General features: G+C 37.8%; 1 protein-coding gene across 3 annotated transcripts in view; it reads left to right on the top strand.

Moving 5' to 3' along the window:
* The first annotated feature begins 2,979 nt into the window (after positions 1 to 2,979).
* The window catches only part of smap2 (small ArfGAP2), a 28,125-nt gene continuing 10,636 nt past the window's right edge, over positions 2,980 to 20,468 (top strand). For 2 of the 3 annotated variants that reach the window (XM_067411619.1, XM_067411620.1), the window contains exon 1: positions 2,980 to 3,555. In XM_067411619.1, the coding sequence (XP_067267720.1) occupies positions 3,453 to 3,555 (103 nt within the window). In that variant the 5' untranslated portion in view covers positions 2,980 to 3,452. Of the gene's footprint in view, positions 3,556 to 6,808; positions 6,906 to 20,468 lie in introns of those variants that run through there. The other variant, XM_067411621.1, reaches the window with a different exon arrangement.

The following is a 20,468-nucleotide window of genomic DNA, read 5'->3' on the forward strand; positions in this document are numbered from 1 at the left end:
CACCCGCGCAGGAGGCGGAGATTTCTGCTGATTGTCCAAGCAGAGCTCTAGAAAGCTAACTGGACGCAGCTGCTTTTGCGTGTTTCTCACGCCCCCATTACTGAATACCTCAATAGATTGTTGAATATGTACGATGGACATCATGATGTTGATTTAGTGGACGGTCTGTGGAGCTTCTGGACACAGGAATGTTTGTTTTTGAGGCTGAATAAACAGACACTCATGTCTGCATTAAGAGGCTTGGACATGTACTGTAGCACCAAAATGTACAACACCAGCAGCTTTTCTTAGGCATTCTTGCAATGACATTTAGCCAACTGGTCTCAAGATGATTTTTAAAGGAAGTGTGAAAGCAGGTCTTTTTAAAGATGCAATATATGATTCTCTACAGAGAATCACCTATGTTATGCTGGTTGAAAGTCTCCTCATATCCTGACAGCAATCACTATGTTAAGCAGTCTAAATGTGTATAAATAGTCTATGAAAGGCATAGGACCATAAAATGTTAGTTCAATCATTGCATTCGGTCTGAATGAAGCCAGCAACCTAACTTTAGTTTAGTAGTACTGTAACTCACTGTATTGTAAAGTTTTCTAACTGGTGAATGACACATAGTCCAATAACGTTGTCTCTGGTCGTCTCGCTTCTGGTCTGTGCGTGTTCATGTGTTTTGGAGAAGGCGTGGCTTTGGATGGCGATTTGCAGGGAGGGTCGGCAAAGCCACTGGAAGGCAAGCCTGCAACCTTTAGCCAAAAAAGCGTAACGGCTAATGCTAACGCCTCTGGCGGTACGCAGGGAAGGAGACCAGAGGCCGTTTTTTGAATGGATGTCAATGGATGAGAGGCTTCACTATGCTGAATAAAACAATAAACAATTGTCTAAACAATACTTTCGTTGGAACTAATTGTAGATTTTAGCTTGATAAAAATGTATTTTTTTAAGAGAAGACAGACCAGGGAATGTTGCGACTGATGTCACTGCCATTACATGATAGGCTGAAAGGTGCCGCACATGATTAAGTTAGCGTTACACTTTCCCCAATGGTAAGAGATACAGACCCTCCTATCTCCCTATAATAATACGATCTCTGGGGTGGGATCGTATGCTTTAAATGCTAGCAGGCTAACGTTTGCATTTTCCAAATCACCTATTTTAAGATCACACTGTTGTACTGGGATTAACCACAGATCATCAACTATATTCCACAAAGTGTAAAATGACCAAAAAGTGTCCAAAGACATCCTAATTTTGATTTGTAAACATTACAAAGGACCTAGGCCTAGTTGTCTGTTAAATATAGTGAATATTTCTCAGGGTACATTAATTTAAATACATTTCTGCATATACCTTACAGTTACAGTTATTTTTATATTACAGTTCAAACACGTTTGTGACAATAGTGGGGCATGTTGTCACATGCGGGGCAGTGTTATTGAAGTATTATTAATATACTATTATAGTATTTATTAATATTTTAAATTAGTTTCTATTTTTCTATTTTCATTTTAGTTTAGGTTTTATTAATTTTGCTGTGTGTTTTGTCATTTTATTTATTTATTTATTTTGTCACGGCAAAAAAAAAAATGAAAAAAAAATGTATTTATTTCATTACAGTTAGTTGCATAATCTACTTTTTGCTAATTAGTATAGTTTACGTTTTTTTATATAATATTTTATTTGTATTTTTGTATTCAGATTTAGTTCAATTAACGAAAATGATATGGCATGAGTTGAAACAGTGAAATCAGCCATTAATAATCTATTATAGGCTTTTCAGTCAAATGTTAGTAGGCTAAAACTAAAACAATATTTAAACAACAAACACTTTAAAAATACAAATGCAGATGCTAGAAAATACAGATGCTAATAAATAAATAAATAAACATACAGAAATCAGACTTTTCCCCCCGACAATTACATGAATACATTTTAATTTGGAAACTTGCCCTGATGAACCCTTTATAAAAAATACTCCTCCTCCTGAGAACACATTTCAACCTTTTTGTTAAAACCTACAAATAGTTGACACTTGCCTGAGTGTATGTCGGTGCGATTTAAGATACAGTCCTTAAAGGGTTAGTTCACCCAAAAATGAAAATAATGTCATTTATTACTCACCCTCATGTCGTTCCACACCCGTAAGTCCTTTGTTAATCTTCGGAGCACAAATTAAGATATTTTTGTTGAAATCCGATGGCTCAGTGAGGCCTGCATAGCCAGCAATGACATTTCCTCTCTCAAGGTCCATTAATGTACTAAAAACATATTTAAATCGGTTCATGTGAGTACAGTGGTTCAATATTAATATTATAAAGTGACAAGAATATTTTTGGTGCACCAAAAAACAAAATAACGACTTATTTAGTGATGGCCGATTTCAAAACAATGCTTCAGGAAGCTTCGGAGTGTTATGATTCTTCTGTATCGAATCATGATTCGGATCGCGTGTCAAACCGCCAAACTGCTGAAATCACGTGACTTTGGCGCTCCGAACCGCTGATTCGACACGCTGATTCATAATGCTCCGAAGCTTCCTGAAGCAGTGTTTTTGAAATCGACCACCACCAAATAAGTCGTTAATTTGTTTTTTTTTGGTGCACCAAAAATATTCTCGTCGCTTTAAAATATTAATATTGAACCACTGTACTCACATGAACTGATGTAAATATGTTTTTAGTACCTTTATGGATCTTGAGAGAGGAAACGTCATTGCTCCCTATGGAGGCCTCAAGGAGTCAACAAAAATATCTTATAATTTGCGTTCCGAAGATTAATGAAGGTCTTACGGGTGTGGAACGGCATGAGGGGAAAGTAATAAATAACAGAATTTTAATTTTTGGCAGAACTAACCCTTTAAATATCTTTCTTGTGTGACAAGACGAACATGAATGAATGTTGACCGCAGTGTCGCGTTACCCCACAGGGCGGCGCAATTTCCCCTTTTCTAGAAATTACACAAAGGGGTTGTAATTCACATCATTGAGCAGCGAACATCACGACCGCAATTGTCCATCAGATGCTGAATGTAGTCGAGATCTTTTAGATATTGAATGTTTTAAACAGCACATGTCTGCCGTCCATCAGCAGACACAGCAGAGGCAGTGCTGTGACTAGCGCAGCTGAGATGAGTAACACTGAAGTGTAGCGGTTGAACGTGCTCGATGTGTCTCTGATACTGCGGGTGGAAAGTTGGGTGTCAAGGACCAGCGAATGTACAGAGGGGAATATGGTGTTTTTATATGATCCGTGGCTCACAGCTTTTTCCTCTTCCTGTTAAGATTAGCGGAAGCCAGCAGTACAGTAGTGTTTTTTTCTCTTCATCTACAACAGCCGGTTGTGACTGTCAGTGATCCGCTTCCCGGTGTTTCGTTAACGGACAGACATCTGAACATCTTCTCAGCGGCTTGGACTATTACAGACCAGGTGGATAAGTGATATACTTATTTCTGAAGATGACGGGCAAATCAGTCAAAGACATTGACCGCTATCAGGCTGTTCTCACATCTCTTCTCGCCTCAGAGGAAAACAAGTTTTGCGCTGATTGTCACGCCAAAGGTAAGATTCATATTTCATAAGAGCTTTGTATTAAACAGCTCTTACTACGGTTTCCTATTTCTGCAGTTAGAAATTCAGTGTTTGTATATAAGAGTTTGGGATTAGGCCCTGTGTGTTTTACATCAGTTTGCTTCGTGGTGTTGATGTCCGATTCGCAAGCGAATGATTCTTTTGAATCGGATCTTTTTAATGAATCAATTGAACCGTTGTGGGTTGCGCGATGCTTTTAGAAAACATAGTAAAGTATGACTCGAATGTATTTATCAACAAGCATAAGAGTTAAAGAATTTTATTAAAACGTAGATAACTTTTCTTATCCCCCTAGAGATGTACAGTATGTACATTTGAGTTTTTTGTAACGTAAATATGCAAATTAAATGTAGTTTTAAATGAATCGATTGGCTGCAGCAGACTGAAATGGGAAATTACACCTTTTATAACAAAACCAATCGAAAATAATAACCTGGAATATGTCTTGGTGGCCTTATTAAATGTTTTATAGCGTAATAAGGACCATGTGATTGCGTAATCACGTCCAGACATAAAGTAATTACTGAATCGTTTTCAAACTAGTTCTTTGAAAGGAGTTGTTTAAAAGAACCGATTCGCGTTAATGAATCGAACTTCCTTTAACCATTTGGTGTGATATATATGTAATACACAACACTGCCCGGCAAAAAAAGTCGCTGTTTGGATTTTAATTGGTAGATGCTTAAGAGTCTATGGATGGATCATTATTACAGTGATTATTATTTTTCTAGCATGTTTTATGTTTGGCAATGGTTCTTTTAATCCTAAAAGATGGAGTATGTGTAGCTTTTCATTTCTTAAACAACCATGTAGAAAGACACATCATGGCCATATTCCAGGATTGCAATGTCAAGATTCACCAGGGTTAAAAAAATTGTGAAAGTATGGTTCAGAGAGCATGAAGAATCATTTTCACACATGAATTGGCTCCTCTGAGTCCTGATCCTAATTTCATTGAAAGTTTTTGGGATGTGCTGAAGTAGACTTTACAGAGAGCTTACCTCTTGCATTGCCAATAACAAGATCTTGACCAAAAATTGATGCGCCTCTTGATGGAAAAACATCAGAACATTTATTTCCATCAAGAGGTACATCATTTTTTGGTCAAGATCTTGTATTGACAATGCAAGAGGTGAGCACTCTGTAAAGTTTACTCCAGCTCATCCCAAAAACTTGCACTGAGGTTAAGGTCAGTGCCAATTCATGTGTGAAAATGATTCTTCATGCTCCCTCCCAACAATTCTTTGACAATTTGAGCCTGATGAATCTTGACATTGTCATGATAAAAAACAACTGGACAAAAAAACAGTTATTGTACTTTGTTATTGTTGCATCCTGTTGTTAACCACGAAAAGAACAAAGCAGGTCTATCATTTATCCTCTCATTTTGTCAACTACTGGGCTTTTATCACGCTGAAGCTATAGAAAATTCATGAGCAAACATTAGCATAATGCAGTACAGCTGAATCACAGATTTTACAACTATTTCTTCCATCTTCACAACTTAAGTTTTTTTGTATCGTCAATTCTGTGGAAAAATGAAGCCTGAAAATCCAAGAAATGGTTGTTGCCCATTGTCATTCAGAGATGGAGCCGCAGCAGACTCAATCACAAGTGCAGCTGTCAATCATAACATTACACCCAAACTTTTTGGAAAAATGAACACTTGAACATATGTCGGTATGCAATGATAAGAGCTACATACAAGGACATAAACCATCTTTGGAAAGAAATGATTTGAAGTTTAAATGCATTTTTTAGTTTGACTCACGTCCCTTTCAATTACATGGAGAGGGCGGGGTTTATGACCTATACTGCAGCTAGCCACCAAGGGGCGATCAAAATACTTTGGCTTCACTTTTCAGGACGTGTGCGGTACACTAGTTTCAGTCATACACTCGCAAACTTCCGCTCGAGGGAATAATGTTGCATTGTGGTTAGGGCTGCAACGATTAATCGCGATTAATCGTTTACAAAATAAAAGTCTGTGTTTACGTAATATATATGTTCTGTGTATAATATTAATGTATATATAAATACACACACATTCATGTATATATTTATGAAAAATGTTATATTTATATATAAAATATTTATGTTTATATGTAATATAAAATATATAAATATATATATTTATAATACATGCATATATTTCTAAACTTTATACCCGTATGTGTGTGTATTTATATAATTATTATACACAGAACACACACATATATATTACGTAAACACAGACTTTTATTTTGCAAACGATTAATCGCGATTAATTGTTGCAGCCCTAATTGTGGTCTATGCATCTGCCTGAAGTGTAAATGTTGAGTAGACTTGCTCCCTCTGTCAACCAAGGGTTCGAGGGTCTGTCCAAATAAAATTCCCTCGTCCACTTGAAGAAGTTGAACGCACTTCAAAATGGCGGTGGGAATTCCCCCGAGGGGAAGTGCTTAAGGAAGTTCACGAGTGTAGTTTTAAAAGTGGATGAGAGTAGATGATTTTGATTAAAAATTAGGAGAGCACATGCATTAAAAATAATGATGTGCACAGATAAAAAGTTTATAATAAATGCTGCAATACTTGATAAAAAAAAAAAATGTAAATTTTGATTTTATGGTGACTTTAATGTATGTTTATTTATTTAATTTATTCTTTCTAACTAACCACAGTATTGAATTGGCCTTAGGATAAAGTTCATTTAACGATGGTAATGCCATTCTGTTTTTCAATTTGAGATGGTACTGAAGATACTTCTGCTGTTGTGGTTAACATGAATATGTGCTACACAACATTGCATAAATGACACTACACACAAACATGGTTACGCTGGCTAAATTGTGCTGCTTCTGTGATTCTGCTTGCCAAATCCTTTATGTTGGCTGACTTCCCTGTTTGACCTCCAGCTCATAAGGGACACAGTTCTGCCCTTCTCTTTATTCTGAGAGGACGACTGCTATTGGTTGGGTCATGTAATCTGTTCCCAGCCCTCCCTGTCTCTTGTACTGAGCTTGAGGACACCCAAAACTTCTCATGTCCTCTCTCAACCATTCCAGTTGTACTCTGCCCTGTTTGAATGCCTTACTACTTGCCAATTGGTTGTGTAATGTACATTTGTTCCCTATTTCATACTATCTATTGCACAATACATGTAGATGGGAGAGAAGAAGCTTGTGTAATACAGCAACAGGATTTCCCTTCTTTGGAAAAGGGAACAATCCCACAAGCAGTGAAATACAAAGCAGGCATATACTTAGAGAACCTGAATTCAGTTACAGGCAGCTCTGTGTCAAAATGAAGACCGGGTCTAGATGTATTTCCAGAATAATAAGGTAAACAGTAGCTCGCAGTGGGCTAACAGATTAGTTTATTCATGTGACAAACCACACATAAATGTGTACTTTGCTCACACTGGAAAAACAACAAACTAGGTTTTGTGTTGAAACCATGGCAGAAATTTTGTTTAATGGACAACTGGTATTTGACTATGAAAGTTAGTCATTATAAAGGGTTACAGTGTTCATATGAACCTATTACTGCATTTCTGTATAGCACTTTGCTGTAGTGATACTAGTGTGTGGAAACCTGAATAGGGCAGGTGGCTTGAAGATCTAATTAGCAACTTGTGCTAAACAGTTTTATGTGTGGAAATAACACTAGCCTATTTAAACAACCATGTAGTTCACTTCACAGGCTAGAACACAGCTTCCTCTTGCATGTGAGATTGTTTGTTTTCTGGCCGTTTGTTCATAATGGAGAAGAGTGTTCTTATTGTTAAAGAGTGTCATGTGATAGATGGGGTATTGTGTATTGGGAATGCTCTGCCATGTGTTTTGAACCCAGTATCCAACTTTTATTTGCCACACCTGCCAGTGACCGATGAACTGAGAAACTTTACTGTCCATAGATAGTTCTTATTGATCATGACAGTGTATTGTTTGAATTCTTTTCTTTTCTTAAAATGCATTTAATGCATTTCACATTATTTAGCTGTGTGATAAACATTGCAAGTCATTGTATCACTTGTAGAATTATACACTAGATAGAGATGAGCCAGTCTCTCAGTGAAACTGCACCTGTTACAAAAACATTGATTTAATTCCTTTTATGATTTTGTTAATGCGAGAAGTTTTCCACATGCACCACCAGTCAAAAGTTTGAAAAATAATTGTTTCGTTGCAAACTTTGAGTCAATTATGAGCATTTACATTTTTTTTAATATGGTGAAATAAAGTCAAAATTAAAATGAATGTCAATAAAGACATTTAATCAAAGGCTAGTATAGATTTAGAAAGACAATTTACTCCTATTACTTATAAATGGGAGAAACTGCAATGCGCAATATGGCGGAATACATCCCACCTTCTAAGTAAAATGCCCGAAATAGCTGCCTGGAGGTATTGCAAATATGGCCACTGAGTGAACAGACTTGATTTAATATAATGTTTGTTATGTTTACTTTCAGTTCAGTAATGGTGTGTTCACACTTGCAGTTTGGTTCATTTTGATTTGTTTGGTCCAGACCAAAAAAAAACTATTTTGTTCTGGTCCGCTTACCATTCACATTGGCATATTTAACACCGAACCTATACTGAACCTAAAGTCATTTGGATATGTTCACAACCTGATTGGTCAGGATTGGTCACATCCAAAATAATGTTGTATTCAGAGCTAAATGCGCTTGTTGCATGTGCATAGCCAACATATGATGGTATTTTGACCAGCCGAGAACCCGTGAAGAGCTCATAAAATGTGTAAAGGAGTCAAAACAGAGGCAGGAATCCCTCCATCACACACACAAAAAAGATGATCTGCTACGAGACGATGCTTTTTCTGATGCCTGTACCGAACTGTCATGGGCAACAACACGACTATGACAAGAAAAAACAGGTATGCTTGAGCATTCTTTCCTTTTTAGGGTCGCATCTTGTGACATCATGTTGCATTTTTGGTTCGTTTAGATGTCTTTGGTCCGTGTTGCATTCATATTTATTTTGAACTGCACCAAAGTTTGTTTGGAAGTGGACCGAGACCCATCTTTTCAGCTTGTTGGGTGCACACCAGGGTTCCAATGGTAGCGTTCACACTTATTCAAATGAACCACACTGTGGTTCAAATGAATCACACCAGGGTTTGTTTTAATCTAACCAAACATGCCAAGTGTGAACACACCCTAAGTGATCTTAAACATAGTTTGTGCTAATGTCAACTTATCAGGGTTTTCACTGCACTGAGGTAAAAGTTGTTGGAAATGTAATTTAGTCACTTCAAGCAAGTTTCCCAGCCAGCTGTACACTTGTTTGGCTTGTGGGTGATAATTTTGGCTCCTGCTTTAATGTGTTTGCTAAATGCATTAATCATAATTTAGATATAGACAACTGCGCATACTCAGAAATAGGCCCAGATATTGCGCTGTTGTGATAGGAAACCACAAGAAATCCTCTAGAAACTGTTTTAGTTAAGTATAGTTGTCCTTTGATGGTTTCCTTTTAAGCGTGTCACCTTAGCAACTTTGCATGATGGTAACTACCTGTTTCTTCCTCTTTTGGCTGAAGCTCACTTTCATTAGTCTGTAATTTAGAGTTGATTTGCAATCATGGAAGTAATACAAGGAGCTATAATAATCTCTGGAGTTCAACTGATGCCATCTTTTAACAATCCATTCATTAAGCTGCTGGAACTGTGCATGCCCCATTAAAGAGCTATTTCTTATCTTTATTATTATGTCTGTCGATGCTCATACTTATCTGTTTCTCATTGTGCGTCATCATTTTGGTTCATTTTTTAATTTTTTACTAGTTGCACTTCGATTGTATGTGAGGGACAGGTTGTGTTGGAAATGGAAATCAGAGAACGGAAGTGGTTTTACGTTTGACCTTTTCTCCCAGAACACCTTGGTATGAGGCTCATTTGCATTCTCTTGTTCTGCGGTTGTCATGGAGATATCACAGTGGAGGCTGGAGTGGATTGAGGATGTGATGCGGGAGGATACGATGACTGTCCCTTATAGACCCTCTTGGTCTCTCACCGAGGAGCCAGTGTACTTCTGTTCCAACCCAGGCTCATTGGAAAAACGTGTATGTGGCGGCATTTCTACAAAATATTACATTGCTTCTTGCTGTTTTTGTGACACTTTCAAAGTGAAATGTCCATTGAATGTCTCTAAAAACACATGCATTAACACCCGTTGCTTAATCTGAATGAATTATTAAAAATGAATGATTCACGTTTAGGCTGTTGTTGTTGTTCTGCTCTCAACTTTGCTGTGCTCCTCAGTAACTTATAACTCTGAATAAATCTGAATAAATGAAGTAACCACACTAGATATAGGCTAGTCTATGTAAGTGAGAAAGGGCAAAAGGGTGAATAATGGTTGTAATGGTGTCTAATGAGTCTAATAAACAAAATCATACAAATAAAACAAAGATACCAGTTGAATATATTTACAAAGACCCTTCTGTGACGGTTTGATGATTAGGGCATATCAGATGTTGATCCTGTCTGAGCTGTACAGGGTCATGTGCTGAAAGCATCTCTCTCCCATTGTAAATGTTATTTGTGTTACCCATTAGTTATTTCTAGAACATTTAGTAGTTTAAGGAACGAATGAAAGGATTTTATTCACATGGCTGCCACATGATGTGCTTCACTCAATTTAGATGCTGTTTTATAATGATGTACACTACTGGGCAAAAAATGGGCCAAGCCAAACACAGATAAATACTAAGCTTGTAATTGCCTTAACTACAAATTATTGGTCAGGAAATTGGCAACATTTAAGCAAATGCACTTAAAAAGCCATTGCTGTCTCAGAAAAACATCAAAGGCAGAATGATTTTTTTTGTTAGAATATGGAAAGTTGTGTGTGGAGTGATGAATCACAATGAAACAGTCTTCGAAAATCTAGTGAGAAATATAATAGTAAATGCATCTCTACCACAGTGAAGCATGGAAGAAGAGTTGTCATTGTGTGGGGAGCCTTTTTAGTTACTGCTGTTGTTGAGCTGCTTCACTGTGAAAAGTCATTTAATGCTTTGGAGTACAGGAGAATATTGCAGAATGGCTTGCTTCCCACAAATGAAAAGTTGTTATCTAAAGAGGAATGATCAGATGGTATTTTTCGACAAGTCAATGCTCCTGCCTAAATTGCAAAGACAACTAAGAAGTGGCTTGAGAACAAGTCTATCAGGCTCATGTTTTGGCATGGTCAGAGTTTTTGGTTCCTGGTCAGCAAATTTGAACCCTATAGTGAATATTTGGCCTCACATTAAACTGGAATGAACTGGGAGACATTTTTTTAAGCTGCTCATGAACTGTTGTGGAACAACACTGACTCTTCTTCCTGTAAAACGCTGTCTGCAAGTTTACCCACACGGCTTAAACATTTAAAGAAAACAAAGGGGAAGGCTTTTCTATTTTATTTTATTTATTTTTATTTTTATTTTTTGAGAAATGCCAGAATTGTGTGATAAATGTCCTATCTGAAGGTTAAATGAAAAAGAATTATACTAAGTTTGTTTTGTTATGCATCCTAATAATTAATAATGTTATGTGCCCTAGGGCTGTTATTTTGTGACTTGTATTGAGCTTTTGGTTATTTGGTACAAAGGCAAACTGAAAATATACACTATATTGCCAAAAGTTTTGGGACGTCTGCCTTTACATGCACATGAACTTTAACCCTCTGGAGTCTGATGCTGATTTGGGGCTTGGAGAAGTTTTGACATGCCCTGACATTTGTGCTTTTTTCAGTTGTTCATAAACATATAAATGACAAAAGTGTCATTACACTGTATTCAGCACAAACTAGACTACAATAATATGTGAGGAACATGTATGTACATGTTTGTATTTTTGAAGGAATAATGTTTATGCATGGTTATTGAAAAAACAAAAAACTTAAGTCACTGAAATAAGGCCAAAAAAGTATATTAAATCTGTGTTCACAAGACTTCTGGTTATTGGAGGTTGTAGACTAGAGTTTTTGCTTCAGAATTATGTAAAAATTATGCTGCCTACTCTTTCATATAAAACAATAGAGAGAGTTAAATTTTGTAAGACACTTTTTGTCAAGAAACACAGTATGCGAGGAGGTGTGAATCTGCATAAATAATGGACCATTTACACCTGAGAAGACAAAAGAATTGTATAATAATGACCTGAAATGACTTGCATATTAATGAGGCCTTTCAGTCAGGTAGGCTGTGAAAAACCCTCTGTAATCATGTCTCAGCTGATCATAAACAGCAATGCTGTGAAATATTACAATTTAAAATAATTGTATTCTATTATATTCTTTAAAATATAACTTATTTCTGTGATGCAATGTGTCTGAACAATTATGTTACCTCTATGGCATTTCATATAGGCTTTTAGCTTAAAAGCATGCACATTTGGAGAAATATTGATTGATTCTAATATATTTATGTCAATTTTCTATACTGAGCAGTAACATTTATTGTCATCACTATGAATGCTGGATATTGTGTTTTTAATTCATACTTGCAGCCGAAGTGCACTCTCTGTGCACATTTAGTCCACAAATTATTGTAAAGAAGAGGACATTTCAGGAATGGTGTTTTTAATTCATACTTGCAGCCGGAGGGCGCTCTGTACACCTTTAGGCCACAAATTAATATAAAGAAGAAAATGAACTAGGAACTAACGGCATGTCTTCTAGAGATCGCTAACCATTGCTTTACCATCCAAATAAACACTTTTCAAGACGATAAATACACGATTGAGATGATGAATGCATGTATTGCCTCTGAATTTGCCTCTGAATAGCGCTGGCTCCGTGGGCGTGGCCGCATTAGCGGGTATTGAGCTGAATCACGGACTTCTGACATGGCTCTCTTTTCATACAGATTACATAAACACAGAATGTTTGTTTTTGATTTGACTTACACGATTTAAAAGCTGACATTTCAACGTTTCTTTAGATGCAAGTGTCATTTTTTTTGTCATTAGTATTCATAAGTACAGTTCATTTTCTGAGAACTATCAGACTATTTTTTGGTTTGCTGCAATGTGAAAAAAATCCTGTAAAACACGCCTGCACGTTTTCAGACCTCAGAGAGTTAATGACATCCCGTTCTTAATCTGTAGGGTTTAATATGGAGTTGGCCCACCATTTGCAGCTATGACAGCTTCAACTCTTCTGGGAAGGTTTTCCACAAGATTTAGGAGTATGTACCATTCTCCTGGCAACCGCCAAAACCCAGACTTGTCCATCAGATTGCCATACAGAGAAGCGTTATTCGTCACTCCAAAGAACACGTCTCCACTGCTCTAGAGTCCATGCGTGCTTTACACCACTGCATCTGACGCTTTGCATTGCACTTGGTGATGTAAGACTTGGATGTAGCTGCTCGGCCATGGAAACCCATTCCATGAAGCTCTCTATGCACTGTTCTGAAGACCACACAAAGTTTGGAGGTCTGTAGCTATTGACTCTGCAGAAAGTTGGCTACTTCTGCGCACTGTGCACCTCAGCATGCGCTGACCCAGCTCTGTGATTTTTACGTGGCCAACCACTTTGTGGGTGAGTTGCTGTTGTTCCCAATTGCTTCCACTTCTTTGTTATGATACCACTAACAGATGTCTGTAGAATATTTAGTAACTAGTGAGGAAATTTCACGAAAGGACTTATTGCACAGGTGGCAACCTATCACGGAACTATGCTTGATTTCACTGAGCTCCTGAGAGTGACCCATTCTTTCACAAATGTTTGTAGAAGCAGTCTGCATGCCTAGGTGCTTGATTTTATACACCTGTGGCCATGGAAGTGATTGGAAAACCTGAATTCAGTGATTTGGAGGGGTGTCCCAATACTTTTGGTTAATAAGATGTAGCTGCAAGCAGTGATTACGGGCCCAACCCCAAGAAACCTGTGCATGGCGGGCAAAATACAATCTTAATTTAATTTAAATCAAACAATAATTTTACACGATATGAGACACTTCTTGTATTCCTTTTTTTTTGTCATTACTTGAATCCCTCGCCATGGCAACACTGTTCAAGATATCCTATAATCGTTCGCAATTCAGCATCTTCAGTGTCTTTGTTTCATGTTGACTGAGTTTGGTGGCAATTGCATGAATCTCCTATGAGGAGTACTTAAAAACTCAGAGCATGATTATTCAAAAAATCCTTTCAAACCAAAATATCTGACTTCCTGTTGGTTGGAGCTAATGACTGTAAATTAGAAAGTTGTCCGGCTTTATGAGAACAATATATATATATATATATATATATATTATATATTATATATTACATACCACATACCAAGTTTGGTGCCTATAGGTAAGACTAACCCCCCCCCCCCCCAACTTTTGTCAAAAGGTGGCGCTATAGAGCCCCCCTCCTCCCTGTCCTCCTCCCTGAGTTTCATCCGATTTGAAGCATGCTAAGAGTCTCAAAAACACCCAAGAATTTGATAAAAGTTTGATGTGTTGCCATGGAAACAGTACTTAAGATATCAAGAATCCTTTCACAGGTCTACATCTGCCATGTCTTCACATTATTCTGACAAAGTTCGAAGGGAATTGGGTAAAAATAAGAGGACGATTTCAAAGCATTTAGAAAGTGACACACTTCCTGTTGCCAGTTGGTGGAACTATGACTTTGACTCTCAATAGTCACATCCATGTGATTGGCCTCATATAATGAGTACACAGCTGAAGTTTAATCAAAATCAGTCAATGCAGAAGTGGGGAAGGCTACTCTATTCTATTCTTTTTCTTTTTTTTTTTTTTTTTTTTTTTCATTTTTGAGAAACACCAGTATTGTGTGATAAGTGCCCTACCTGAAGGTTATATGGAAAAAAAAAAGTATCCTAAGTTTGTTTTATGTGTCCTAATAATTAATAATGTTATTTGCCCTAGGGCTGCTATTTGAGACTTTTGTGACTTGTATTGAGCGTTTGGTTAGTTGGTACAAAGGCAAACTGAAATTAAGATGTACTGTATTATTGGAGTGAATTCTTGGGACTAAACCAGGCCAGTTTTGTTCAGGGGAAACATCTTTTCAGCGATTATAAAACACTATTGTAATGTCTGGAAATTTGAATGTTACACATTCCCAGGGTCTGACCTGTGTGGGTACTGCTTTGGCACTGTTGCAAAACGGCTGTCTTACAGTGTGTGAATTAAAACTCGTTTTTAAAGGCTACTGAAGATCATTGCTGTTAGTAATGTAGTGCAAGATGTTGTAGATGTGCAGACATCACAACAGAGCTACAACCGCCCCAGTTCTCCAGGTGTCATGTCGGCTTTGGAGATTAGTATGAAAGTCAAACTGCAGTCCTAATACTGCACAGACACGTGATAATGGCATGACAGCAGAGAGTTCATGTCTGCATAATTAAGTACAAGGCCTGTCTTTATGAATTTTAATCCTGAATAAACCAAAAAGTCCATCTGCTCTGAGGGGTGCCAGAGTCCATTTCATGTCCTCTGGATATTTTGGGGTAGGAGAAGCCCTGTAGTTTACAGAAAAAAAAACTGGTAGCCTGGCAGGCCAAGAATCCCTCAACCTAGTTGGAGAAACTGGCACTGCATCTGAAATCCGATACTTCCCTATACATAAGGGGCTTTCGCAAAGGAGGAACCTTTTCATAGTTCCTAGAACTATTGGTGGAAGTACCCGGATTTTGCCGTGCTCACACCTCAGGAACTAGGAAAGATTTTAGTTCTAAGAACTTCTTTTGGGGGAACTAAATTAGCTCCTACTTCAGAGTCTAAACCAGCACTATAGGAACTACCAGTGAAGTAAGTGTTTGTTGGTTGGCCGAACGTACGTGAAACACTGACACCCGCCATTTTTTAAAAAGCTGTGTACACACACAGTTTATAGCCTATATATTTACTCCAAAAATTAACTCTATGAACATAAGAAAACAATGATAGATGGACCTCTCAAGTTCAGGGGAAAATCCAACGGAAATTTGAGGGGACCAAGTGACACGTTTATGTATTTCTGCTCAGTTAGTGACACTGGACATCAACCACATGGCAAACAATAATACTTTTTCATATACTATCTTCTTTCTTTGTATAGCAGTTCTATGTAGTAACATTAGACAGGCTGTTAAGCAAATCGTAAACAAACTAAGATAGAGAATGTGAGTTCTGTGTGCTCAGGCTCTGGCATTCTCAGCGCCGTCAAAATAAAAAATCACAACAACAAGCGCAGCTTACATCACTTCATAGTTCCTACTGGTGGTGCGAATGCAACCAGGAAAACGACCATAGGGGAACTATTAGTTTTCGGGGAACCACCCTGGTGGCTAGCTCCTAGAACTATGTTCCTAGAACTTCCCGGTGCGAAAACCCCTGTACTATTCGGAAAACATTATGCCAGCAGACTAATATGTACCCAGATAACCTACTATTTCCACTGAGATTCTGAAGTGCACATTCCATGGACACTTTACTATCCATGGGGCCATGGGAGAGGATTAATCAATGGCAGTGAAGTGACGCAACTGACGCCAATAGGTCACATGAAAATAAGATGTCCGAAATTCATTCCTACTGCCTATTTATACTATATAGAACTAAATTCAAATGTAGCACATACTCAGACAGTATGTAAGATCAGATGCAGCATATGCCTCTAGTTCATTGGTTTAGTTTAGCCCAGTCTGTGATTTCCCCCATAATGCTTTTCTCAGTGATCCATTTAGAACTTGAGATTCTTAGACATGTGATGCTGATCCATGTGGCTTAAAGCGTCCTGAGCAGGTTTGTCCTGTTGAGAAGGGAATTTGAAATCAGGTCTCTACTGAACAACCACATGTTGCACTTTTTCAGTTTCTATGTACTTAAAGAGTGTGTGTGTGCATGTATGTTTGTGTGTGTGAGGCCCAGTGTTTGTTTGGTACACATCCTCTCACAGCAGGTCCAACCAAAGTCCACGTTTCTCTTCTGAGTTGGTCTTTCTTGTTGTTTGATTCAGACACACTGACTCTCATCTATCTTTTGGCAGACTAGAATGCTGTCTGTCAGAGGAACACATTGTAGATCACAGAATGTTAATGTAACTTTAAGAGCAACATTACAACAGCTTTGCGGCCTGTAAAATCACAGAGACTGTAAACAAGGCTCCTGTCAAGCTGGAGGGGAAGCTGTTCACTCTTTTGTATAGATCACACATGGAGTATGTCAAGGAAATGCAGGGCTTTTCTCTAACAGTAGCTCAGATTTTTATCTGCCTACCCACATGGCCCCACCACAATATTATACATTTTCAAAACATATTTTTACACTATACACTAACTTCAGTACATTTTATTTTTAAAGAAATTAATACTTTTATTCAGCAATGATATTTGTACAAATAAATGCTGTTCTTTTGAAAAAGTATTATGGCTTCTGTAAAAATATTAAGCATCACAACTGTTTTCAACATTGATAATAATAAGAAATGTTTTTTGAGCACCAAATCAGCATATTAGAATGATACCTGAAGGATCATGTGACACCAAAGACTGAAGTAATGATGCTGAAAATTCAGCTTTGCATCACAGGAATAAATAACAAATTAAAATATATGAAAATAGAAAAAAATATATATATTTAAAGCCGCTTTTATTTTTGATTAAAATAAATGCAGCCTTGGTGATAAGAGATGTGAGTGACATAAAAGCTTAAGAGACTCTAGATCAGAATCAAGAACAGGAACTAACCATTTATATAATATTTAATATATATTATATTATATTAATATATAATATGTGTGTGTTTATTTTGTGTCTACATCGGTATCGACCAAAATTTTCATATCGGTGCATTCCTAGTTCTTACAGTGGTCAGTTGGGGTAAATATTGAGCTGTGATGTTTAATTCCTCTTGACTGATGTTTAACAATAATAACAAAAAAACCTGAGGTTTTTTATTTGCAAAGCATAAAACCACATGCTTGTGATCAACAACACAAAAATGGCCCAATAGGGCAAGTGATGTTTCTGTCAGCTGGCCCAAAACTCTCTTGTATTGTTCCTGGACCATCATGCCATCTTGTTTGTTTTGCCCCCAAACTAATTTCCCTCTACTTTTTTCGTTTTGGTACGTAGTTTATAGAGTGTTCAGTGTAAGTCAATGGGATGTTTTTTTTCCCATTGTTTCATCAACCAGGTCAAAAAAACGTAAGCCTAATCATAATAATGTCATATCTCATATATAAGCTGCCCATTCAAGGTATCATGTCTGTAGCATAAACAGTGCAGGAGTTACCCACCGGGTTCAAATGCCAAACCCTAAGTCTGAGCATTGTGATGTTTGGCTTAGCAAGTACCACTAATAAACAGGTGGCTTGGCATGTGTCCTTTCTCTGGCTCTCACTAGTGCTTCTCTCTAATAGGCTAATAAGTGTGAACTGCATGTGTGAATCTCTCCACCCTGTTCTGTTATGCATCTCTTGTGATTCACCCTGAAACCTGCCTGACTCCACATGGCTGTTTATTACAGCCTCACATGTTCTTCGGTCCGTCCTCCATCCCACACGCAAACACCCTCTCTCTCCCTGTGCCTGAGCTGATGTCCTCCAGTAATACCGCACAAGCTGATTACCCCTTAGCCATGCAGGCGGGTTCAGCAGGAGACCAAAAGAGAGAGAGAGAGAGGAGGGATATTTGTAGGTGGGGGATGAATAGGTAATCTAAAGAGGCCTGCGGCACAGAAGAGCTCATGAAAATTGTGTTTTATACAGCTGCAGTGAACCAGCGTGCATCCCGTTGGGAATATCCCTTTCCTCTGGCACAGGGCCATCTCACATTAGAGTCCATGCCAAATCTCAGATGTGAGTGTGACCGTGTGCATAGTGCAGACGTAAACCAAAGCCCTAGTGCTCCATTAAGGGCCAAATCAATGCATTTTTAGCAGAATAAATATTAGATCTCAGATTTCATGATTAGATTTTGGCTTTCTGTGCTTTTTTGGTACAAAGAGGTTAGGTGGTCTTGTCTAGCCTGTCAATTGATTTCCAGCATACAGTCTGGTCCACTTTTACCCACTTACACAGGAAAAGACCATCTGACCGACACAAAACCCTAACACCGTGTCTACACCAAAAGAAAATATAATCCGTAATTGTATGTGTAATTGTCTACACTGGATGCGGCACGGCACAACAAATTCCCAACAGTAAATGGATACCCCGTTCTATTTCTGATGTGCTTTCCAACGGTCATCTTGTCGTGTTCAGTGTAGACAGCTTTAAGCTGTTGCGGCATGGCGCGGCATGACGCAATAAAAGTCGCGTCTGTTGTAGACACGGTGTAACGCTCAAAATAATTAATTCGTTTGAGTAGGACAAACTTAAATTAAATTAGTTCAGTCAAATGAACTTTTATAAGTATTTAGCACTTTTTCTTTCAAGTTCACAGAACTGATATATTTTAAGTAAACTGAACTGTTTTATGAACATATTTATTTTAATTTAGATGAACTTAAGTTTAATTGAAATTGGGCTGGGATATGTTATTTCCCAGCATGCTTTGACCAAGTCTCTAATGCTCACCTGCATTGTAAAATGTGATATATTCCTGTGAGGGGATGGCAAAGCTGAATTTTCTGCCGTCATTACTCTAGTCTTCAGTGTCACATGATCTTTCAGAAATCATTTTAATATGCTGATTTAATGATCAATAAACAATTCTTATTATAATCAATGCTGATAATAGTTGTGCTGCTTAGTATTTTTGTGGAAACTGTAGTAGATTTTTTTTTTTTTTTTTCAGGATTCTTTGAAAGTTCAAAAGAACTTTTTTTTTTTTTTTTTTTTTTTTTGCAATTTTAACCATCCTTGTTGGATAAAAGTATTAATTTTATTTATTCAGAAATGTATATTATTGAAACAAAGTCATCGTTTGGCAATGGAATTGCATTTCTTTGTTCCAAAGGTTTATTATTAAATGTATTAAAAGAATCATTAATGGAATTGTTAAGGAAATGGATTTGTTAAATTCTTTTTTTAAAGATTCAGTGCAAGGCAACTTTGTCAGATCCAGCTAATATTACTTCCTCACAAGCCTCCCCATCTGATCGGAGCTTGTTATTTTCAGTGCTGTTCTGTTTTGTGTGCTGTACACACGAGACAGTCAGCGAAAGGCCTGTGGGCGGCCCATGGGCGTGCCATCTGATGCTTACTCAAGGTTAGAAGCAAATTGTCTACTTTGTGTCAAATTAGATCCACTCAGATGAATATAACCACAGCAGGTGCACTGTGTAAACAGCAGGTATGACCGTCCCAGAATGCTGTGCATTTGTTCCAGAGAACCCTAAGCAATTAAGAGGAAATGTTGCCACAACAATCCTCTGTGACATTACATCAGGAGACCAACCAGTGCAATAACTTAGTGTTGTGCTGCCACCTATTGGCCAAAACGGATATTGCTTCATAAGAGCACAAAAGCTCAATACTTTTGCTTGGAGACAGTCTTCTTTGGCATTGTCTTTGAAGCTTGCTCATGTCTCAGCAGAGTATGGTTACATAATGTGTTTGAAGTAGAAAATGGTGATAACAACACATATATGCACCTTCAGGCATGGTTCTCTGATTCAAATGGCTTTGTTGCAGGTAGTGTGGGCTTCATCATGACTGTGTGTATTTATACATGTGTGATTTAAGAGCAGTAGGAAGGACTACAGATGCTGCAGGGGCTGGTGGGTGTGCGTTATCAGCGTTGAGCCAGCGTGTCCACATGACTGCCCAAACTGGATTAGTGGTTGCAGTGTGTGAAGCTTGCTATTTTCTCTTCTAATGCCAAACAGGAGAATGTAAATATCACTCCTCAGCAGGCGCCCTCTATCTCTCGCTCCCTTCCGTCTGTGTTTTTCTGTCCATTCTCTCCTTCACTGACTCATTAAATTGCTTTAGCCAGGGCTGGGCTG

This window comes from Chanodichthys erythropterus, chromosome 15 (assembly GCF_024489055.1).
Source record: "Chanodichthys erythropterus isolate Z2021 chromosome 15, ASM2448905v1, whole genome shotgun sequence".
In the NCBI taxonomy this organism is placed as follows: Eukaryota; Metazoa; Chordata; class Actinopteri; order Cypriniformes; family Xenocyprididae; genus Chanodichthys; species Chanodichthys erythropterus.